The 21,628-nt window shown below is 38.9% G+C and overlaps 1 protein-coding gene across 4 annotated transcripts in view; it reads right to left on the reverse strand.

The window, feature by feature from the left end:
• The window catches only part of TBL1X (transducin (beta)-like 1X-linked), a 179,549-nt gene that overhangs the window by 5,444 nt on the left and 152,477 nt on the right, over positions 1–21,628 (reverse strand). For all 4 annotated transcript variants that reach the window (XM_010581590.1, XM_010581587.1, XM_010581588.1 and 1 more), the window contains 9 exons: positions 15,655–15,796; positions 12,692–12,755; positions 12,491–12,588; positions 10,877–10,937; positions 6,570–6,691; positions 5,034–5,108; positions 2,423–2,550; positions 1,085–1,250; positions 192–293 (listed from right to left, as the gene is read on the reverse strand). In XM_010581590.1, the coding sequence (XP_010579892.1) occupies positions 192–293; positions 1,085–1,250; positions 2,423–2,550; positions 5,034–5,108; positions 6,570–6,691; positions 10,877–10,937; positions 12,491–12,588; positions 12,692–12,755; positions 15,655–15,796 (958 nt within the window). The remainder of the gene's footprint in view (positions 1–191; positions 294–1,084; positions 1,251–2,422; positions 2,551–5,033; positions 5,109–6,569; positions 6,692–10,876; positions 10,938–12,490; positions 12,589–12,691; positions 12,756–15,654; positions 15,797–21,628) is intronic.

The following is a 21,628-nucleotide window of genomic DNA, read 5'->3' on the forward strand; positions in this document are numbered from 1 at the left end:
CCTCCTAAGTATTCAAATCCTTTCAAAGCAGGAGCGTTTTTAATACACTACACAGAGCTACTTATTTATGTCTTGAGCTGCCTACACCTTCAGCTCTGCCCACAGGAGGCGATGTGGCACGTATACTTTTTGTTGACACTCTCCCAAAGAGTAATCTCCATCCAACATTTAGAATGTGTAAAGCTCCTTACCGATCCATCTGATGCGCTTGCTCCCACTTTGTCTCCTCTAGCATTCCAGCAGACTTCAAAGATGCCCCCGGTGCCTCGGTAGCTATGTACTAGAGTTCCACTCTACAAAGCAAAACAGCATGCAAACATTTGATACAGAAATTCCCCTTCTTTTTCTCTGTTGCGTGGCACTACATTAAAAAGAAGAGAGTGGTGGCAAGGGAGAGCTATTCACATCACCCGGCTATGGTCATCTCCATAAGGTGCTGAAGTTAGGATAACTGGTCTTTGATAATGAAGAGAAACAGGCTCCTCCAGAAAGCAATTTACAGTAGGACTCTTAGACATCTGGTTTTGCCAACTCTGTAACAGTAAAGGCCTGGGGAGTTAGGCTGAGGTGGTCCTCTCTAAAGTTTGTTGTTAATTCAGACTGTTAAGGCATCAGTATCCAGAATTAAATCTGTGGAACTATGATGTCCCACCTTTCTTCGGAATATCGCCAGTCCCCAGTCCATACACCCTTTGTATCCATCATCCCCTCATCACAAAGCATAAGCCAGGTGCATCAGACTCACAACTGAACTCAGCCTGTTACTAAATAGAAGTACCCCTTATTTCTAAGAACCAATCCACAGCTTTGCTTCACAAAGCTGAGGGCACAACGTAACGTACATAGTTTCATGTATGCTAGGTGTTTTAGCATACAAAGAAGCCTGAGCAGAAATGTTCTGGACAGTCACCTCACTCCACCTGAGTGACTCAACTGTTATTCTGCAATTTGTATCAGCCAATACAGTCAGGTTCACCTTGGCTGGCAGGTCATATGCTACAGAGGTACATATATTTTCCATTTAAGCTTTTGCTATTAATGTGTCATCTAAACCAGATGTGCTTCACATGAAGCAAAACAGTACCTGAGTATTCCATATATGGACACATTTGTCAAAGGACCCACTGGCTAGATATTTTCCATCAGGACTAAAAGCTACACTGTAGACAGGCTCTTGATGTTTTGTTAACGTATGGATGCAGACTCCTCGGTCAACGTCCCACAGCCGAACAGTGGAATCAAACGAAGCACTGCAAGAAGCATTCAAACACAAGCATGTCTTACTTTGGGTGCTAATCAATATGTAGTTTGATACTATAAACATTTTAAGAGAATACCACAGGTTTTTTTCCTTAGCTAAGCAAGAAATAATGTTTCAAACAGAAAAGCTAATATGCACTACAGCCTTTATTTTTTTTATGACAGGAACTCTATCTACAGAACTGAATTCTTGTATGAGGACCCTTTGAGTTTATCTAGGTGTGCTGTATATAGGATCAGACCACTTGCCCTAAGAGGGCCAAGCTCCCTCCTTTTGAGATTCTACCTGCTGTTATTCAGGAACATCAAATATATATTGTTGTTGATAGGATAAATGGTTCCAGAGACATCTTATTCCTAACGGATTTGCATTATTTAATCAATTCGCATTCTGTAATTCTCTAGAACTGCGGTTCTTTTCACTTTGTTTCAATGCTGGTTTTTGCTACACTCCATCTAAATCCCAAACTGTGGGGTTAGAGAAAGGCAAAGGAAATAACTGGTATTAAAAATAATATTAAAAGAACAACTCCAAGAAAGTGAAGTTCTTCCCTGTCCACTCCCTGACTTAAGAGTAAAATAAGTAAAACAGCTTCGATACAAATCCTGCTCAAACTCAACACACCATGAACTGATTTGATAATCCCATGGTACTACCATCAATTGGCATTCTACAAGTAAACGTATTTCCTAAACCAAAGAAGAATTTTGAACAAATTTTATTTGTAGAATTTTAAAGATTATCCAAGCTTTTCTCTTTTAGTTAACAAGACTATAAAAATTGTCAGTATCTGCCCAGGTGAGTTGCATGACCCTGGTTAGAACACATTCCAACCGGCTGAATGGGCTGCCGTCTGCCTCATTAAGTACTTTCATTTGTGACAACCGGATGCTGGATGTGAAGATGCAATGCCAAATTTACAATCCATTTATCAAGGCAGCTGAGAAGTTAGCTATCACGTGACTCAGTTTTCCTTCTTTTTCTTCTTCCTTTTTCAAATATAGTTCCTTTCCCTTTGGATCCATCCCCCTGATTTACGAACACAGGTACTTTTTACTGGAATTGTCTGCAGGAAGACTGACGGCAAGGTGACAGTAGAGTTACATGTCAGAAAGACAATCCTTCTTCTTGGAAGGCAACAGAAAGAGGCTTATTTTTTACCTTGCTAACATGATGTTGGAGTTTGGGTTGCTGGTGCCTGGTCCTGTAGGACTCCATTTGATAGTATAAATCTCTTTGCTGTGAGCCTGAAGATCATGTACACAGGTATCTTGCTTCATACTCCAAATCTAAGTCAGAGTAATTATGGAGGGGAAAAATGGCAACGTTACTAATCTCTTCTCAGCTGAAGTATTTCAGTTCTATGTTATTCTTATCATTTGTTAATTTAAGATCTCGACACACATGCATACACATAAACAATTTATTAATGCAGCAGTTTGGCACACATGTTCGAATAACTCCATTAGGGGAAAGAGCTACACATTTAATAGTACTATTTATTCAATAGGTAAGAACTACATAGTCGTTGTACTGCCCATACCCTGTAACTGTATTTTCATACAGAAGGTTAAGTTACTCTACTTAGAGAAGTTTAACTTGAAGTTTAAGTCACACATTGCAACAGCAGTCATTTTAAAGAATGAAAAGAAAGTTTCAATAACTGCTTAGAACCTAGTAATTTTCTCTTATGCCAGTAAAATTTTCCTTTTCCTCCTGAACTCCATTTGTTTTCCTCATGTTCTTAATAGCACAGATGATGGAAGACAATCAGCTACTTATGCAGTGTTACGTGGCCAAATACTTCAGTGTGAGATAAAGAATATGCTCAACAGAGATGACAGGTAATTTAGTACATCTTTTTTTCAGCTAACTGAGAAAATAAGATTAAGCTAATTCACAGCAGGGAAAATAACTCAAATTTAGTCAGTCAATTTCAGAAATACTGAAAATGTAGTAATGATTTTACTCACTTGCAAGTCTGCACTATGAGGGAAATGATGTGCTCTTATGCTGAATTTTCAACAGCATACCTGAGTCTGCTTTTGGAAATGTTACACAAAGCTTAGCCATGTTCTATTGCTAACAGGCAACATGTTCCAAGAAGTTGTAGGAAAATATCGAGAACTCCAAGAAAAGAGAAGAAAAAGAAGCCAGAGAGGACTGATTTCCAAAGGAAAAGGAAGAAGAATAATTGCCTGAAGAGGCATTTGCAGTCTCCATCCCCTGGAGGTTTTTAAAACTAGGCAAGGCCGGGGATAGAAAACCGTTAGCTCTTGTGCCAAATTCAGTGGTCAGAAATTTGAACTGGTGCCAATGACACTGAGCCACAGTGGTTTTTAAAATGCAGCACACAACTGGGCACCAAAAAAAATGTGCTATTGCTGGGTCAGGATGTTTAAGCAGAACAATAATGGTTACTACGATACTGATTTGTGGCAGCATAACAGACAAGGTGCTCTGTTTCAGTCTCTTCTAGCCCTATTTTCTGTTCTGAGAAACATTAATTTTTTTTTTTATTTATTTTTTTTTTAAACTGGATTAAATGTCCAGTTCTGTCAGTAGTCTGCAATAATACAGCTGGAATCCAGAGCGATGAAAACTCCACCGGATATGTGGCAAAGACAGAGTAGATTTGGGCAGAAGTCAGGCTACCTATGAAGAGGAAACATTCGTAATGCTGATGTTCACTTAGCTCTCATCTACAAGTTCTGCTGCTCTCCCACTTTCAGTTCTTATACACAGGCTGTGTGTGTGCTAGAAACGTCTCTTGCTTCAGCTGTGTCAATCAGCAGGGGAAAGAGGTATGAGCCTTAATTAACACAACTATACTATGAGGAAACTGTATTACTGGTACAACTCTATCCACAAAACCCTGGGATGTTTGCTTTGCTCAAGGAACCAGCATAAATCAACAGTCCAGCAGGAAGGCTTTGCTGTTAAAACATACAGCTATTCCTACATAGACATAACCTTCATTAATGTGGCTGGGAAAGGAGAATAAGAGAGGAGTTTGGGCTGGAAAAGCTCTACTGTGAAAAGTATTTCTGCAAGCCCAGACTCTCCCTGTATTAGCAATCCTGTGCTGGTACAGCGTAATGGCCCAGGTGTGCTGGTAAAGCAGCCTATGCTGCCTGCGAGCCAGAACCCAGATTCATTCCACCTAACTTCAGGCACCTAACAGAGGCACGTACATCAGCAGCGTGGCTGCCTTAGGCTTCCCACACAGTGAGTGGATAAAGATAGGCATCTTCAGACAGCGATTCAAATTTTTGGTGGGCTCTGAATATATATATGTTGTGTCCCATTGCTTAATCCAAAGCTATTGCCAAAAAAAAAAAAAAAAATCAAATGGCTCCAATGACATTATTTTCAGAAAAAAAAACCCAACGGGAAAGAAAACTCTTTATTTTTATATTCTTTTCAAAGTGTAACTGATAGACTGCTTCTTAGCATAGGGATTGTGCTTCTGTTGACAGGGAAGCAGATGTATATATATGCATATATATGTGTGTATATTTAAACTATGATTATTCTGTGACAGTGCTGTATCAGTCACATAACACTTATTTGGATAGGATGTCTCAGTTTTCCCAGTGGCTGCTTCTCTGTGTTCAATCTTTCAGACTGACTTTAAGAAATATGAGACAAAATGAAACGACTGTTCATGCATAACTTTAAGTGATACAGTACCATCACTCTGGAGAAGATTAAGAAATAGACATAATTTTTGCCTTTACTTTTTGAAGAGCAGGAATGGAAATTATATTACCTTTAATGTCATATCATCGGAGCAAGATGCTAGTAGCATGCCAGATGGGTCCCATTTGATTGCATTAACCTCGTTCTGAAATAAAAAGTGATTTTATGAAGTAAACGTTCCCATTACCTGCATTGTACCGGGCCCCCAGGAGAGGGCACTCGGGGTTTACGCATGCAACAAGTTCAACCACATATTACAGCCCTGGTTGCTTTATGGGGGAACAAAAGCAGTGCTGCTTCCGAACATGTTATTTAAGTGTCATTTAGGAATGGTAACCATTTTGTGTTTGTGAACAATACACACAATCAGTCTTCTGATACGTGTTCTGGCACAAAGTCTCTCAGACCCCTTCTTCATAGGCTAGGATTTAAATAAACGCTCAAACCAAGCAGACTGATGATACAGCATTAACTTCTTTTTAAAATGAAGATATTTCTTCAGTTAATACTCTGTAGAACTCAGAGATGCAAATTTTCAATACAAAGTACTGGTGGGATGTAAAGTTTTGTGGAGTGTGTAATTCTTAGTATTGCAGCTCTACCACAATGCTGGTCTCTCTAAAGAGAGGTATATGTGTAAATGAAAATCAGGATGGAATATTGAATAGTTTGCAATGCTTTCTCTATCAATCTTTCTAGTGCTTTGTAATTAACTAAGCCTAGCATATCCCCTTGGTAATCAATAAGTTTTCTCAGCTTTTTTGAGGGTCATACATATGGACAAAAAAAAATTAATTCACAAAAAGGGAAAGATTGTTTTTGAAAAACATAAATTGGCTCAGCGTCTCAGTGAAAATAATCCTGGAAAATATCTAAATTTTGCTTTATCCATTTTAGATGTTTCGGTTATCATTAAAAGGAACTGTACAGATATTTGAAGTAAGAATTTGCATCATGTGCAAAATGGTGCATTTCATATAAAGATAAAAAGCACCAGTCTGTTGGTAGGAATGTACAACCTGTCATGAAATATCAGTTTAATATCAGTTTAACCATAGACTAGATAAAAGTCTCCAAACGCCCCATTTTTCCTCAGTAGGGAGACAGCAACTTCTGGAAGTTAACTTCTAAATTACAGGTCAGTATGAGATGAAAGCTAGAAAAAGTAGCCTTTGACAGTCATTAAATACCACCAGGAAAAGAGGGGGAAATATATCTTAAATACATCTTATTAGATTAAATTGATCCTAAAACTGAGCAATGGCTGGAGGTAAATTGTTCTCTTCTTATTCATAGTTCTCATTTACTAAAGGAAATTAAGCCAGTGGAAAACAAAATCCTATTTATTAATGTGCCTTTAGTCTGCAGCTCATGCCACATATAAATAGTCTCACTGTTTAAGCTGCAGGTTTTGCCTCCTACGGTGATTTAGAACAGTTTATCCCTTCTCACAGGCAGTGAATCACTCCCAAGGAATATGGTTTTAGGGAAGCAATGGGCTGGAACATCTCTGGTGCTAGAACACACCCTGCAAACACATCATCTGCCATCATCGTAACATGCTGCTGGGACTTTATCATGAACATTTTGGGCTTCTTAAACTTACTGTGTGTCCTTGAAAGGTTTTAACGGGACGATCACAGCCAAGTCTGCATACGTGAATGCACATGTCAGTGCTGCAGGAGGCAAACGTAGTGTTGTTCTGCCAGTCTACATCCAGAGCAGGAGCTGTGAGGTACAAACAATGGAAGGAACATCAGGGAACACAGCACAGAAACAGCTATCCCAAATAATTTTCCTCCTGTCACCTATCTGGATCAAATGGACTAAAAGCTCGTTCTTGGCCTGTCACCTACTACAAGTTACAGGGACGACAGGGACTGTCTGAAGGGCACAAATTGTTTTTTCTCTTGCAGTGGATAATCTGGATGCTTAGCGTGGCATCTATTTACGAGAATCTTTTGGGTTAAGTTACATAAGAGGGGGCAAAACAATCCACCTCCACCCTCCCCGCTCCCGTATACACGTCTCTTGGGCCTTCTCTACCATTCATTCCTCTGTAAGCCAGTTCAGCAAAGAACCTGGGAAAAAACTAATCCAGAAAAAACCACGGATAATTTCAGCTGGGTCAGAAAAAAATGTTCCCTGTGAATCCCAGGCACGACACACGGGAGGGAGAAGCCGCAGGTGGCCATCTTCCTTTGCACCAGCTTTATGCAACCACTGACACAAACCTATTGTTCCGTGCAGACACGTGGATTAATAATACCTACATTCAGTTTAATTTGGTTGGGGATTGATTTAAGATAGGCACATTCATCAAGCTGATCTGAAATGAGAGGAAGAGTTTCTGTAGAGGGTTTGGCATTACCTAGGACTGAACTAATGAAACTTTGTACACAGATAGCACATGAACATGTAACTAGTGCCTGTGTGCAACAGACACACACTTTGCAAAAAGTGTGGAAAACCCAAAAACCCCCACTTTCTACAGCACGTCACTGCAGACTAAAAGCATGCACAGGAGTAGGAGGGAACTTCTGACATACAGCTTGCTTGCGTTTCTATGAGTGCTGCTTGTTTTTTTGCTCAGGGAAGAGCTTAGCTGCCCTCCAGAGGATGACATAAGACTTGCTAAAACATAGAAATCTTCATTCTCAGCACACTCCTGTGAGAAGCAAGTGTGTCAGAACGAGACCAGCATATAGGAAGCAAAGTTAAATCTCTTTCTGGCAACAATACAAGGCAAGTTTATCATTAAAATGAAATCAAGAAAAGCCTTATGCAAATATGTTCAGAAAAATACTTTTGTAATACAGAGGTGAAAAGACACCTGTTCTCCCAAGCCTGTCGTATTTAAATATGTTTTTGCCTGTTACAATTTTTATGAACTGCAAAATGAGATTGATCTATGTCACCTTCCGAATCATCAGGTAGCTCTCTAAATGAGAATGGAGGGCTGAAATTGTTTCATATACAAACATTTTTTAGAATATTAATGAAAAAGCTCAATAATTCTGTGTGACAGGTAAGGAATTTCTACATTGCAGAAATATAAAGGAGATTTGTGTGAGGAAGGCAGGTTACTTCTGAGTTTTCCAATGAACATGAAAGGGGATCAGGAAACAGTAAAGGATTTTGTTTCTTTAACTGCCTGTTTGTCTTTCTTTTTGTGCTGCAAGCTTTGTATTACTGTTTCAGAGCAAACAAAAATCTATCTTCATTAATAGCAATATGCCTTCAGGGCTAATATCTAGTATGATATGTATGACTTGAAAAGTAATTTTCTGAGAGCTATTGGCACCTAAAGCGATGGACTTGCTTTGCGGCATAATTTGAATCATAGCGTGTCAATAACCAATACTGATTCATTTATTGGTATGTTTAATCATAAGTTTACTGGATAAATACATGGTCTGGAAAAACAACCAAACATGGGTTTTGATGCAAGTAATCAAATTGCCAGTGTCTCCAAAACCACAGGATACTAGCCAATTGCATAAAACCAATTAGAATGTCATCTAAAAAAAGCAGCAACAAATCCTTAAGAAATGCAGCTAAAATAAATCCCGACAATATTTAAGCTTTTTCTGAACAAATTTAGGTGTGATTCAGAATTAGAAGCTCAGAAGATAGAGTTAAGTGTCTGCAGGGAGTGATTCAGAGCACTTAGATGTCTAAAACTGGGTCATACAAATACCTCTTACAGTATCACTTAACCAATTTGTTCCTGCATGCATAGACATCCGTTCACATCTACCAGCAGATATGAAAATTGGATTATTTGACTCCATTTTAAAGAAATAAGCTTTGTGAATACATATTTTGATCAAGTGCCCTATGATGACTCATAGTTTTGCAAAGAATAATGAAACCCTAGAAGTTACTTATCCACTTCCGTACATATTTTGACCATAAAACCTTAAAGGTACATGGGAACATCAATGATAGAGAGGCCTTCAAGACCTAGACAAAGGAGTCTTCCTTATGTATTTTAAGATGACAGTTTTGTCCATATGGGTGTAAACTAAACAAGTTGTTGTAAAGCAGCTGAGAGTAAAAAATTTATGTTATTCCTAGGCCAACTATCCCCAGACTTCAAAGAAGTATGCAAAGAAGTATGCCACACAAGTATGTGTTAAAGGAACTGTACTCTGTCTAGACTAGACTTTTAATTGTTAAAATGTCACCTTTAATCCTTGTGCAGACAAGGTTTTCAGATTCCAGATATGGAAAGGAATTTGCTGTTAGTTTGTTCTGGCGAATAAGTGATGCAAAGAGGACAAGGTGAGGTCTTTGTGGCTTTAGACTTCTGTGAGGACAAAGACTCCAGCTTTTGGCCTATGAGCAATTTCCTTAATACCTAAATGCTTTACTTCCCTATGAAAACATACTTGAAATAATGAAAAAAAGAATAGAATTAACCTCTCCACATTTCCACTTGAGTTGTGTCTTATGGTCCAAAGACAAACACCATACATAATAAGAATTTTAAAACAAATCTATTAATGCAGATAGACATCGGCATATTGCATTGGAAGACCTAGTTAAGTTTTCAACTTGCTAAAAGCGGAATGGAGTGATATGTCCTTGATGCACATCACTGCTAAGACAGCTACATATCAGTGAACGTGATTCTGAAGGGGCAACCAAGTTCTGAATCCACAACTACTTGGATCAATAAATAGTTAGGGATGAGAAGGCTTAAGTGTCTCATTAACTACATCACTATACAGTGTGAAGTCTGGTTTTATGGAACAGTTATGATAGATAAATAAATGCCACAGTGAGAAAATCTGTCAGCAGACACTGACTCCTCCAAACTGACAGTTGCATTAATAAGCGAGAAGATGAGTGACAAAAATGCAGAGTATGGATCTGCTGTGTGCATGGACATACTTTTTGTCTTCTGTTGAATAACCATTTCAATTGCTACTGCATATTAATAACTCTGTGAAAATGTGAGAATGGAAACAACTAGAAATTGAGTTGAAAAGCATGCGAAAATTAATGTTTTAAAATTAGTAGCAAAATACGTGGATTTAAACACCAGTAAGCACCTTGCAAAAGCCTGCTGTATTTAAAACTGGGTTAGTTACAGTGAACACACAGGAAGATGAACATTTCTAGCATCAGAATCTGTAATGTTTTGGTGGTTTTAAACTCTGTTTGACTATGCCCCTCAAAAATTGTTCACTTTGACAACTTATCCAGTTTGGATCATGAATTCAGTCATCATCTAACCAGTCTGGTCTCAGGTGAATTTAAGATTATGTCAATGATTGCCTGTTACTCAAGATTACTTAGTATCTGTGACATCTCCTGTCTTCTTGAAGCAGACCAGATCTACAAAAGACCATCCAAGTAAGGTTTTGGTGCAGCAAGGTTTTGAAACTCAAGGTTGGCAACTGACTTCTGATAATCAGAGAAAGCAAATACTGAAGAACTTCAGGTCAAAATTAAAAGCTAAGAAATTGCTGAGGACCTTCATGCTTGCCGTGATGAATGCAAGCTGCATGAGAGATCCGGCTGCTTCTGTCTCAAGTAAGCTTCATTGCAACAGGAGCAGAAAGAGTGGAAGAGATCCCAGACACCTCCACGAAAGTCACTTCATAAATCACCACTTGGTAGTATTCAAGCACATAGGTAATGACAGAATCATTCAGCTAGGTAGACATGGCTGGTGTTTAAATCCTCTCCTAGAATCAGTTTGACTTTCAAAGCTGATTCTCACAGAACCCCATCTTTCTGAAAAAAGAATAAACCCACAAGCCACGATACTCAGGATAGTTAAAGCACAAAAAACTTCGTTCAAACTTCTCTCTGGCAGATAGGTTTTACAAAACGATACATTACATTGACAAAATTAAAAACTGCATTTCATTTTACTAACAAGAGTTATGCAGAAATTACCTGAATGGAAAGGAAACTGCTGTTTAGCTTCTCCTGTGTGAGCATCCCAAATTATTGTTGTCTGCATCCGAAGGAAGGGAGAAAAAAAAGATTAGTGACTGTTCAGCTCAGAGAAAACAAACAGAGACCACCCTCGCTGAGGAGCAATTCTAAAAGATGGACTGATAAAATTATTGACTGCAGAGAGCCTTGTGTGCTGAACAGCTGAAAAAACAGAAATCACTTCCAAATATTACAGAATAATAATCTAAGTGTAGATAAAGAAGTATCACGCCTACAAAGGAAGTAATGTAACTGCTAAGAATGGGCATATTCTCTCTGAATAATGCTAGAAGACAGCAGTACACATTTTTAATAAGTATTTTGTTACAGCTGTTTCACTCATCTTCTTCACATAAGACTTTTTCCCCTTTTCAAAGATGCAAGTTGAATTCTATTCCAAAACTACGTGATACTACATTTCTAACAATTAATCTACCAAGTGAAATGTTTATCTAGCAGCAGAGTACATACTACCTCTTGCCACTGTGGTGGCACAGACCAAAGTGTAACTTGCTTACAACAGGTTTAATCCATACTCACAGCACACGTAAGCAACTCCCCTGTAGGGCTCAATACCACCTTCTGAGTGAATTCTCAATTTATTGGGAGTTTATGATTCCAGAAAATAAATTAAGGATGCCTCATCTTGCTGATAATGGATCATCTAAAGAATCACTGCTGTTATTGGGAACGTAAGTTTGCCAGAATAATGGAACTACCATTGGAAGACAAGTGTAGCTGAATATAAGCCAGTATTAAAAGGAATAAAACTAAGTTTCCATTTTCACAAGTAGGTGAAAATATAGGGATTCATCTAGCCTACAAATCAGATGCACAAGCCTGAGCTAGTTTCCCTAGACTCCCTCTGTCAGTAGCTGGAGAGAAGCACTGTCAGTGCATCTCACTGTGACACAGGCCACGCAACCCATTGTTTGGAAGTGCCATTTTTCTCTCCAGATTTTGTAAAGGAAGCCAAGGATGACATACATATCTAATGTTTAGATATGGAAAGTTAGGCAAGATGAATGCTGTGTACTTTCAGTTTCAGTTTTAATGCATTTGTGCTCATCATCATCGGTCATCTGTTCATTTTAATCTCTAATATGCACTCAGCTGTAACTACGTCTTGCTTGATTTTGAGTTCAGAACTACCATTTTTTTTGCATATTTGCATAGGAAGCCAAATATATTTCATTCAAATAAAAGTGTTTCAATAATTAGATGAGCTAAAAGGTGCACTGTCTTTAAGATCACTTCCTTCCTGGAAATAGTTGATAAAACTACAACCATAAGTACTGGAAGCAGTTCTTTCCTTAACTGAGACACATTTAAGATGCAATTTTACACAGGGGGCAAATGCAGTTGTTTTTTTTAAAGCACAATCTTTTACATAAAAATAGTACACATTTATGCAGCCTCAAAAATGTAATCAACACACACTAAAACATATTAAAGAAAAGTAAACTCTCCAGGATGCCTGGAGGAGAAGAAAATAATCTTATGGAATTCAGCAGCACAAGCTCACTGAATCAGCACATTTTTATGTTAGAATAATGTATTTTTAAAACTCACTTTATCAACACCAGCACTTAAAATATAATTCCCCTTTTTGTTCCATTTCAGGGCAAATATTGGACCTTTATGTTGACCTAAGGTGCTTGCAAGGTTACCTGGAATAAAGAAAAGGTTAATATTACAAATTGTTTACAAATTAGCCAAATTACAGTTCACTGCTGTTTGATGCTTAAGAACAGTAAATGCTGTTTGACTTACCATCTTCTGTCCATATTCTTGCAAAACCATCATACGAGCCTGTAGCCAATAGTGTTCCATCACTCTGTTGGGATATATACAAATGGCAAAGGTCGATACTAGAGGAAATCTGTTTCAACCAACCTTTTCCTTTCCCTTCCTTTCCTTTTCTTTTCTTTCTTTTTAAAGGTTTGTGCATTGTGATTTATGGGAAATCTGAGTCCACACATTGAGACAGATTATACTATGATTAAAACTAAAGGTTATTACTGCAGACAGCAAAGCGGAAATAAAAACCCCTAACATACTGTGAAATACTGGGCTACGCCATCAGGTACCAGTCATTTAATCAAAAGGATTAGAAAAAGAAAACAAGATGTAACAAATTCTATGGGATTCTTCCAGATAACAAACAGATAGTACTTCTTAGACATAAAGAGCCTATAAAACATCAACAGATCATCTAAATCCTGTCTAAATCCCAGTTCAGTGAAATTCAGGCACTGATACTTGAAAGAAGGACCTAAACACCTAAGCCACCTACACTCACGGTTAACACCTCAAATGCTGTCTACCACCAAAGAAGCTGCTTCCTACCTGTCTGAACACAGACTCCCACACATGCTCAGAGGCATAGTACCATGATGGATAGCCTGAGAAAAGTTGGATTCACGGGTCCCAATTAGAAGAAAGCAAGCCCAGGAACTGTAATCAGCAAATTACATGTGTTGTGCTGAAGGAAGACCTTCACTGAAGGATATATCTCCTGTGCAGCCAACGATGCTAGAGTTATTGGGCCAGAATGAGAGTAATTAAAAAGGAACTTGACTCCGCAATCTGGTGAGACAGGTACTGTTAGAGCTGGGCATTTAGTCTTTAACATTTCAGCACCTGGATTAGGAGTGAGATTCACCCCATTTACCTCCAGGCATCCAGAAGTTGGGAGTTAGTTTAGGAGAGTAACCTAGTCTCCCTCTATAACTAAGAGCATCACACACCTCTGGAGTGTAATTCATGATCCCATTTGCTTTAGACTTCTGCCCAGACCACCACGAAGGCACATCTCTCTTTCTGCTGACTTAGAAGGAGTCTAGGTGACTTGTTCAGATGGTTATATCTAAGGGAGTTGAATCCTACCCTTGGTACCAAAGGACATGATCTGAATATGGCCTTTAGAAATAATGTTTCTTATTATAACATGAATCACATAAACCAGAGAAGAACTGTTTTAATATCACCAGTGTGAAATTTTCACAGTGAAATATGATTAATATTGTGGTTCTAACTACACAATAAAGGCAGATGGCATTTCTAGTATCATGAATAGGAAATTAGGAAAAAGCATAAAATAATCCTTTGAAACGTATGTCCGGTCCAACCCTCCAAAAGCAGTGAGTCAGAGCAGTTGTAGATTTAACTCAAATGTATAACGATGTAGGGGGAAAAATATCAAAACCTAAGCCAACTTCACTGTGATACACACTTATTGGGACCACTGATGAGAACAAAGGTGATACAAGCAAACGGAGAAAAGGGAAGGAAAGCTCAGGGACTACATGTACTTTATCCAAATTTGTTCGTGGTAATTCACATTCTTTGGAAAACTCTAAGTAAGTTGGAAGCACTTCAAGTGTTTAAATTAGGCACATTTCCTTACATTAAGTACTAGCACAATGCAAGTGAAGTATCAGTGATCAATTAGGTCTGTAAAGGCAAGGAACTACTACAGGAAATACTAGAGGATGCCCTATATGTTTTGGACAACTTTTCTCATAACTCTTCTGCACCTTTGCATGTTTTCCTCTTTCAGTTACTCTTTTCCTACTATTCAATGCAGTTTTTCCCAAGTATTTTTCTTCACCGTGACATCCACAGGAAACAAGGAATGAATATTCTTGGGTTTTACCTTCAATTGCTTTGTTAACCTACCTCTGCTTTCCGTACTATTCACCAACTTCTTGCATTGTGTCAAGTATAAAATACATAGGGGAAGCTGATTTGTGCAGTGGCCTTATCTTTTACTTTTGTGAAGCACCTAGCTCACCTGAAGGACAATAATATTGCTGTAAAGATTAATTGAATCTTGGTCTCTGGCCAGCAACTGAGACTGTATGTAACCGCTAAGAATCCTTTCTGGTACTTAATTTTTAATCTGTTTTCCTATGAAAACAAGACCGATGTGATCACTCTGTCTGTACTAATATCTGCAAAACAGAGGGAACGCAAGTGATCTCAAAATTAATTAAGGTTCCTGCAAGGTGTTGTAAGTTCTTTTTACAATGCTTGGTGGCAGGAAGGAGACATGAAGCAGCCTTAAAGCTGCCCAAAGACACTGCCCAGACACTGGGGATCCTTAACAATACCTGTCCTCTCTGCTCACTTCAGTCTTCTCTGTGCAGGACCGTATTATCTAAGATATAAGGTTTTGCAGGATGAAAGTAAAAAAGGAATCAGGCAAGACAGTTCCACCCAGAAGGTGGGTAGGTAAAGAGAGAATGACTACACATGTGCCTACCAAGACAAAGACAATAACGTGAACATGTTTTGCTATGCACAGCATAATTCAAATGAAAGAGGGTCTTGATAGTCCAACTTCGAAAAAAGCTTTGCTGGTGCTTGTATCTCCTTACATGCCAAAATAAAGTAACTATGAAATGCAGATACATTATTAATCAGGCTTCACTACTACATAGATTGCTTGTTTAATCTTCATTCTTAAAGTTAGCCAAGTTTATTTTTACCCATGCTCCTAAAATAGAGCTATAAATACATCATTATTAAGCTTGAAGATGGCAACAGCCCTGGAAAATTATAGCATGTAGGGGAAAGTTCAGCCTATTATGAGTATTTGAAACAAGAGGTCAGTAGGTTAGGACAGAGCTCTGGTCACCTCAGATATAAAAGATATGGAGCAGCAGCTGTAATTGCCTCTGAATTAAATTTAGACAGTTAAAAACCATGCACAGTCTTAGAAGTTAGCTTACATTCCAGTCCAATGAAGTCACATCCTTATTGCTGGGGACATCGTGTCCTCCTTCTCTTATGCAGTGCCTCAAAACTAGTTGAGTGGAACCACTGTTGCTGTTTTCATTGAGATTCCATATTCTGGCCGTTGAGTCTCCGGATCTATAAAAGCAATTGTGCAGAGATGAAAACTCCTCTTGGTGGCGACCCAGCAGACAATGAAAAACCTCTATTTCTGTTTTCATTGAGAGAACATCACAGCCTTTAAAAAGTAATTTTTCTTTCCAACCCTTCCTGCACTCTGTATAGTTTTTAAAAAATGCAAACACAAATTTAAATTATACATATCATCTGCATCCACATCATCATTTGCTTTATTCAGAGAATTTTTACCTAAAATACATTTGCTTGCTCTCTACATTTCACACTTCACACCTGAAGTCGGTATCGCCGTAACTGAGACAGTCTGGGGGAACTCCGCATGACAAACGTAACACCGTGGAGATCCCAATAAAGACAGAAACACAAAGGCTGCACCCACAAAAAGCGTGCACAGTCCCAGTAGCTCCCAACGGCTCGCCGAGTCCCTGGCTTTCCCCCGGTGCTGCGGTAGGCTCTGACCACGGCGTGGCAGGACCTCCAGGGTCGCCTTGGCAGCACCCTCAGGGAAGGGGACCTCGAGCAGCGTGACAAAGGTGCCGCGGTGCCACCTCCCTGGTCCTGCCTGCGTTCCTCTGACATCTACTGCAGGAGCAGGAGGTGAACTTAAGGCCGCCTTTAATTTGGCCATGGCCCTTTCCTAAGAGACTTCTGCTCAGGACAGACCAGAACACAGCCTCTGGCAGAAGCTGTTTGCAAAACAGCCTCTCAGCATTAAATCAAGGTACAGAACCTCAAGATTAGGAAAGTAGAAAGGCAGTTGAAATTAATTTTTAAAATTCATCTCCATTTCATTTTTTAAATTCATGTCTACAGGCTCCTTTGCTGTCTGTAGCTTGGCTGCTTAGCTCACATTGTCCGAAAAAGTGGCAAAATATCTATCGACGTAATAGAGCGAGACAAATACAGCATCAGGATTTTAATCTTTTTTATAGACTGAATCTTTTCTAGGGAGATGTTTGTATTCCAGGCTGAAACTCTGATTTTGTTTAGAAAAAGTTGTGAGGAGGAAGTAAAGTGTTTATCATAACCTGCTCGTAAATAATATATTTATTTTCACTTTGCATAAATCTTTTTTTCAATGAAAAAGGTCTCTGAGGTCAGAAATCAATTTGCAATGGGGTGGAAGATACTGCACTTTCTAGTTTATTGGGATTTGTCTCTTGCTCCCCCCTCCGCCGCTTTTTTTTGAACAATCAGTAACAACAACAATCAAAACAATCGAAGTACCCTGGATTGCTTGTTTTCTCCAGAGGGCAAGTTTCATTTACATGCAGTAAGTAGAATCTTGGAGTAGAATTAGGATCTGTCTTGTATTTCCAAGAATTCATACAGTCTAGATGAAATTTCATTGTTGCTATACCTGATGTGTTAGCTTTTTCTTTTTTTAAAGTGATGACTAAAACTTCCTTTCCTATACACTAACAAGCAGAAAAAGTCTTCCTTCGAAGACTAAAAACCTAAGATCCATTTTTGCTTTGATAAGCCATGTTTTACTGAAAAGGAAATCCATTGCAAGAGAATATTAATTTTTCTTCTGGTCTACTAATGAAACATTTTAATTATTTATACTAGAAGTACCAGGCAAATTTTAAACACTTGACGTGTCTTTGAGTGCAAATATTGACCAGTCAAGTATCGAACTTGATTATCTTTGTCTATTATTTTACCAATAGTTTAGCCAAATTTTATATCAACAACAACAGTTCAACTGTAAAAGCAAAAATCTCTCTGCCTGTGTCAGTGGCTCTGAGCTCTGCGCTCTGCTGGGTCACGGCACGCCTGGAGAATGTGCCCCATCGCCTCTGAACACTTTGAGTCAAGCTGAGATGTAATGGCTGGCCAGGGCTTTGCCAGCCTAACCGCAAGCTACTGCTGTACAGCCATTCTTTAATTTTTGGCACCTATCTTTCATGTTAGTGATTAAGAAATAATTCAAATCAGGACAATTTTTGCCACCATACAGAGCTATGACTGTAATATAACTCCTTATTTCTTCAGAGGTCTGGAAAACTGAACAACAATTTTGCACATTGGCTAGAAAATAAATTTTTACTTGTGATAATTTACAATAATGGGAACATAAGTCTTTCATAGGCTTGTGTTATTGGTTAACATGCTAAGTAGGAAAGCCCTTCAGTGCTGGCTTCTCCACTATATAAGACTCTGGGCCAGTCCTGCCCTTATTGTAATAATCCAGTTTGTTACTGGACCCTGTGAATAAAGTACTCAGTCACTTGGCTATCAAACACAATATCCTATTTGCTAGTTCTAAAAGGGTTATGTTTTGTTTTTCAACAGTTTTATTTAGTCAGTTTTCTGGCAATGCTTGGGCAATCTTATTTTCCAGTATTTTAATTTTGTTTTTCCATTTTCTTCTTCCTAAGGCTACATAAGCTATTATGTGTCCCTGCAGAGAGGCTTTATAAGCCTACCAGTGTGTGGCAGGGGTATTTGTGTGTCTTCCCTTTTGTTGCTGGGGAAAAAAAAAAAGAGTATTCTCTGCTCTGGAAAGTATTCCGATTTCTGTTGAATGATTCAGTGAACCCTGCCTTATTAGAGGACCACAGTTCAAGCACAATTCAGAAAGATATTTAATCTCCTTAGCCCACAGAAGCATTTCTATCTGCATGATAAAGCAGCTCATTCCAACATGCAAGTCATGAACACTTGAGTAATAGGTATACTGTTCTGCACTATGGTAGAGTACTGCCAAATTTTAGGAAGGCTAGTTCTGAAAGAATTTTATTTCATGCTCTCTAGCCCCGGTATAATCATGAATCAAGATGGACAAATGTTTGCAGAATTTTATTTGTGACATATAAAATCTCCATTCCATAACTGTCAGCGTGGAGGTTAAAATAGCTGCAGTTGGGGTAAAGAAATTTGCAAGATGGTTGTTGAACCTTGGTATTTCTAATCTTCAGCTGCAAGTCCTATAATCAGTGTTATTTGATATGCAATATTGCTAAGGTGCATTTAATACTTCTGGCTCAAACAGGTTAGACTTTTGATTAGTTTATTTTAAAAGAGATTATTAAAAGCATAAAGGGAAGGAAAATCCTCCTCATAATATACACACCTAACTTCTCCTTAATAAAGCAGGTCTCTTAAAGTAAGCACTTACACTTCCTAGGCAGTCAGTAGAGGGAAGTGCCTCGGAAGTATCCAGAGGGACATCTCTGACCCACCAACTCGACAACATTGCTCCCTGCAACAGGTTATTCAAGCAGACCTCGCCTAATAGCTGACGGCTTTGCATTAATGGATTTGATGCAATGAGGAAACTGGCCCCAGTAAAGTCACCTGCTAATGAATAAGCACTTACAGTTAGCAGAATTAACACCTGGTGCTGACTAGGGGGGCGATGTGTGAAATGAACCCCCTCAACCCGCTAATTCAAAAGGATTATTCAGAAAGGTAATTCCCAGTGGATCCTAAACCACTGATATGAGAAATACAGTAACTCAAAGTATTATATAAAACCCACAGTGATGACAGGAGAGGGCCTAGAAACATTCTGTCTTGACTCTGACAGAGACAGCCATAACTGAAAGATCTTGGACAACAGCTTTCGTGGCTAATTATTTTGCTGACTACGGAGAGCAAAGGTGCATGGAGCACTCTGCAAGAGACAAAGTTCCCCTGTGTGAAAGAGGCCGGTATAGATCAGCAAAGATAAGCAATGATACCTACTGTTAGTGGATTTTGGGAATGAGGCCAGGTCCCTCTGCTTCACAGCTACAAGAATTACTTGAAGGGCATGGTGGGATGTAACAGAACGGAGCGCGCTCTCGGAAGCAGCAGTTGAACACGCTAACAGAAACATCCTAAATTCAACTGGAAAAGCTTTTGGAGTTCAAGGCTCTAGCAGCCTTGACATTCACAGTCCGTCCAGTTCCATACTGGGAAATTCAAGCATGTTCAGGAACACTCTGGGTCACTGGACCATGATGACTTATGCTAGAAAACTGATAGGTTATTCCCTGGCCAGATTTTGGCCTGTTTTAATTAGCACTCTTGCTCCGGGCCCTGATGTTCTCTCTGAATAACTCCTGGGCATGGCTTGGTGGTTACAACGTCCAGAGACGATTCCCAGTGTGCAGTTTGTTTGGCAGCCAGGACCGTTTGCTAGCACAGACACCGGCCGTTCTGTGCCAGTTGGCCTCAGTGCCTAGGAATATTCCCAGGCATGGTTAGTTTACTAATGCGGACGAAGCCGTAATGGGCTTCTGCACTACCCAGGGAACATAACCATCTGTAACAATTTACATGTGTCATAAAATTAAAACTTAGATATTGAAAGACATCTCATGGAAGAAATCAGTCTTTGAAGAGGAAGACAATTAGCTTTTAAGAGCAAAATTGGAATTATGGTTGGGAATGGCCAAATCTTGAGATTTAGCCAAGCACCTACTTTGTTTTTTTTTTTTTTTTTTTTTTAACCTGTCCAAAACACTGTATGCAACTACTTGTTTTGGAATGTTGATTTCCTTCATAAAAGGTAATTAATCCTCTTACATGGCTGTATGTATGCACTTTACTGTACTATTACAATGCTTCTGTTCAAAACATCTAAGCATTCTTCTCATAGGCATCTGGTGACAGTCATGCCTTTGATAGCCTTTACTGGTATTCCTAGTCTCCTCCATCCTCCACTTCAAGGGTTATGGGTGTGGCGGAGGAAGAAGAGCACCTACAGAATATATTTTTTCTGGCTATTTGATCAGAGAAATTCCTGTCTCCACTGTTTTGGTTTTTTTTTTAAATAGCCCTTTGCAAAGTCCAGAGAGTATCTATTCCTTTGCTAGCCTTCACACCCTAAAAATCATAGCAATTGGTAGATGGGACATCAAATATCAAAATCCCTTTCTACCAGTGGGATACTCACTAATCTGGAAACCAATGCTCTGGTTTAGGGTAATTCATTCTACAAACAAATCCCCTTACACAGCTTGCTTCAGATTAGGTTGTGAACCTGCATTATTCTTTCAGTGCTTTGAAGATTACATCAGGTTGCTGTCTAAACTGCCGCTAATTGTTAGAAAAATTTATTGCTTGTGTAACAAGGCTTGAAGAAAATAATTTGCCAGGAATTGAGATTCGATTGTGCTAGGCACTTTATAAACAGAACAAATGTGTTATTTCCTTTATTTAATAGTTAGGTTTTTATATGCCTTTTTTAAGAAGACAACAGATGGGTACTATCGGGCAGATGGGAAACCAGAAGAAAACTACGGACTGGGCAGCACAATATGGCTATTACAGAATCTAACAATTCAGTGTTCGTGCATCAGACTAACTGCAGTTTTCTTTTTTGAAGCATTACTTTGTAAAGGACAAACAGAACTGCAGCATACTGTAGATCTCGGGGAATTTCTCCCCCTTGTTTAATTGGTGCTGTAACACATAGTTTACCTGTAGATGATAGCTTGCACTATTATTATACCAGACATCTCAAATGCTTCTTTGTGCAGTGGCATAATCAGTCACTCAGCTCTCTTCCTTCAGTTTCATTTTCTTCTGTGCATTCTATGCCATTTCACTCACGTAAGCTTCATCAGGCACTCACTGCTGCATCACCTGAAGGCTAACTGCATCACATACTTGTCTCTTATGAGCAGGCTAAAATCTGATCAAGATGCACATGGATCTAAATTGTTTGCATTTTCATTGCATTGCCATTAGTCTGCATAAGACACAGCACCTGACTGTACTTTCTAACCACGCACGTATTTATGTGCTTCCAAAATCAGTAGCAAAGCTTATAACCACGCATGTATTTATGTGCTTCCAAAATCACTAGCAAAGCTTATTAAGAAAGACGTATTACAC

The sequence above is a fragment of the Haliaeetus leucocephalus genome, unplaced genomic scaffold, assembly GCF_000737465.1.
Source record: "Haliaeetus leucocephalus isolate CR32 unplaced genomic scaffold, Haliaeetus_leucocephalus-4.0 Scaffold795, whole genome shotgun sequence".
NCBI classification, from domain to species: Eukaryota; Metazoa; Chordata; class Aves; order Accipitriformes; family Accipitridae; genus Haliaeetus; species Haliaeetus leucocephalus.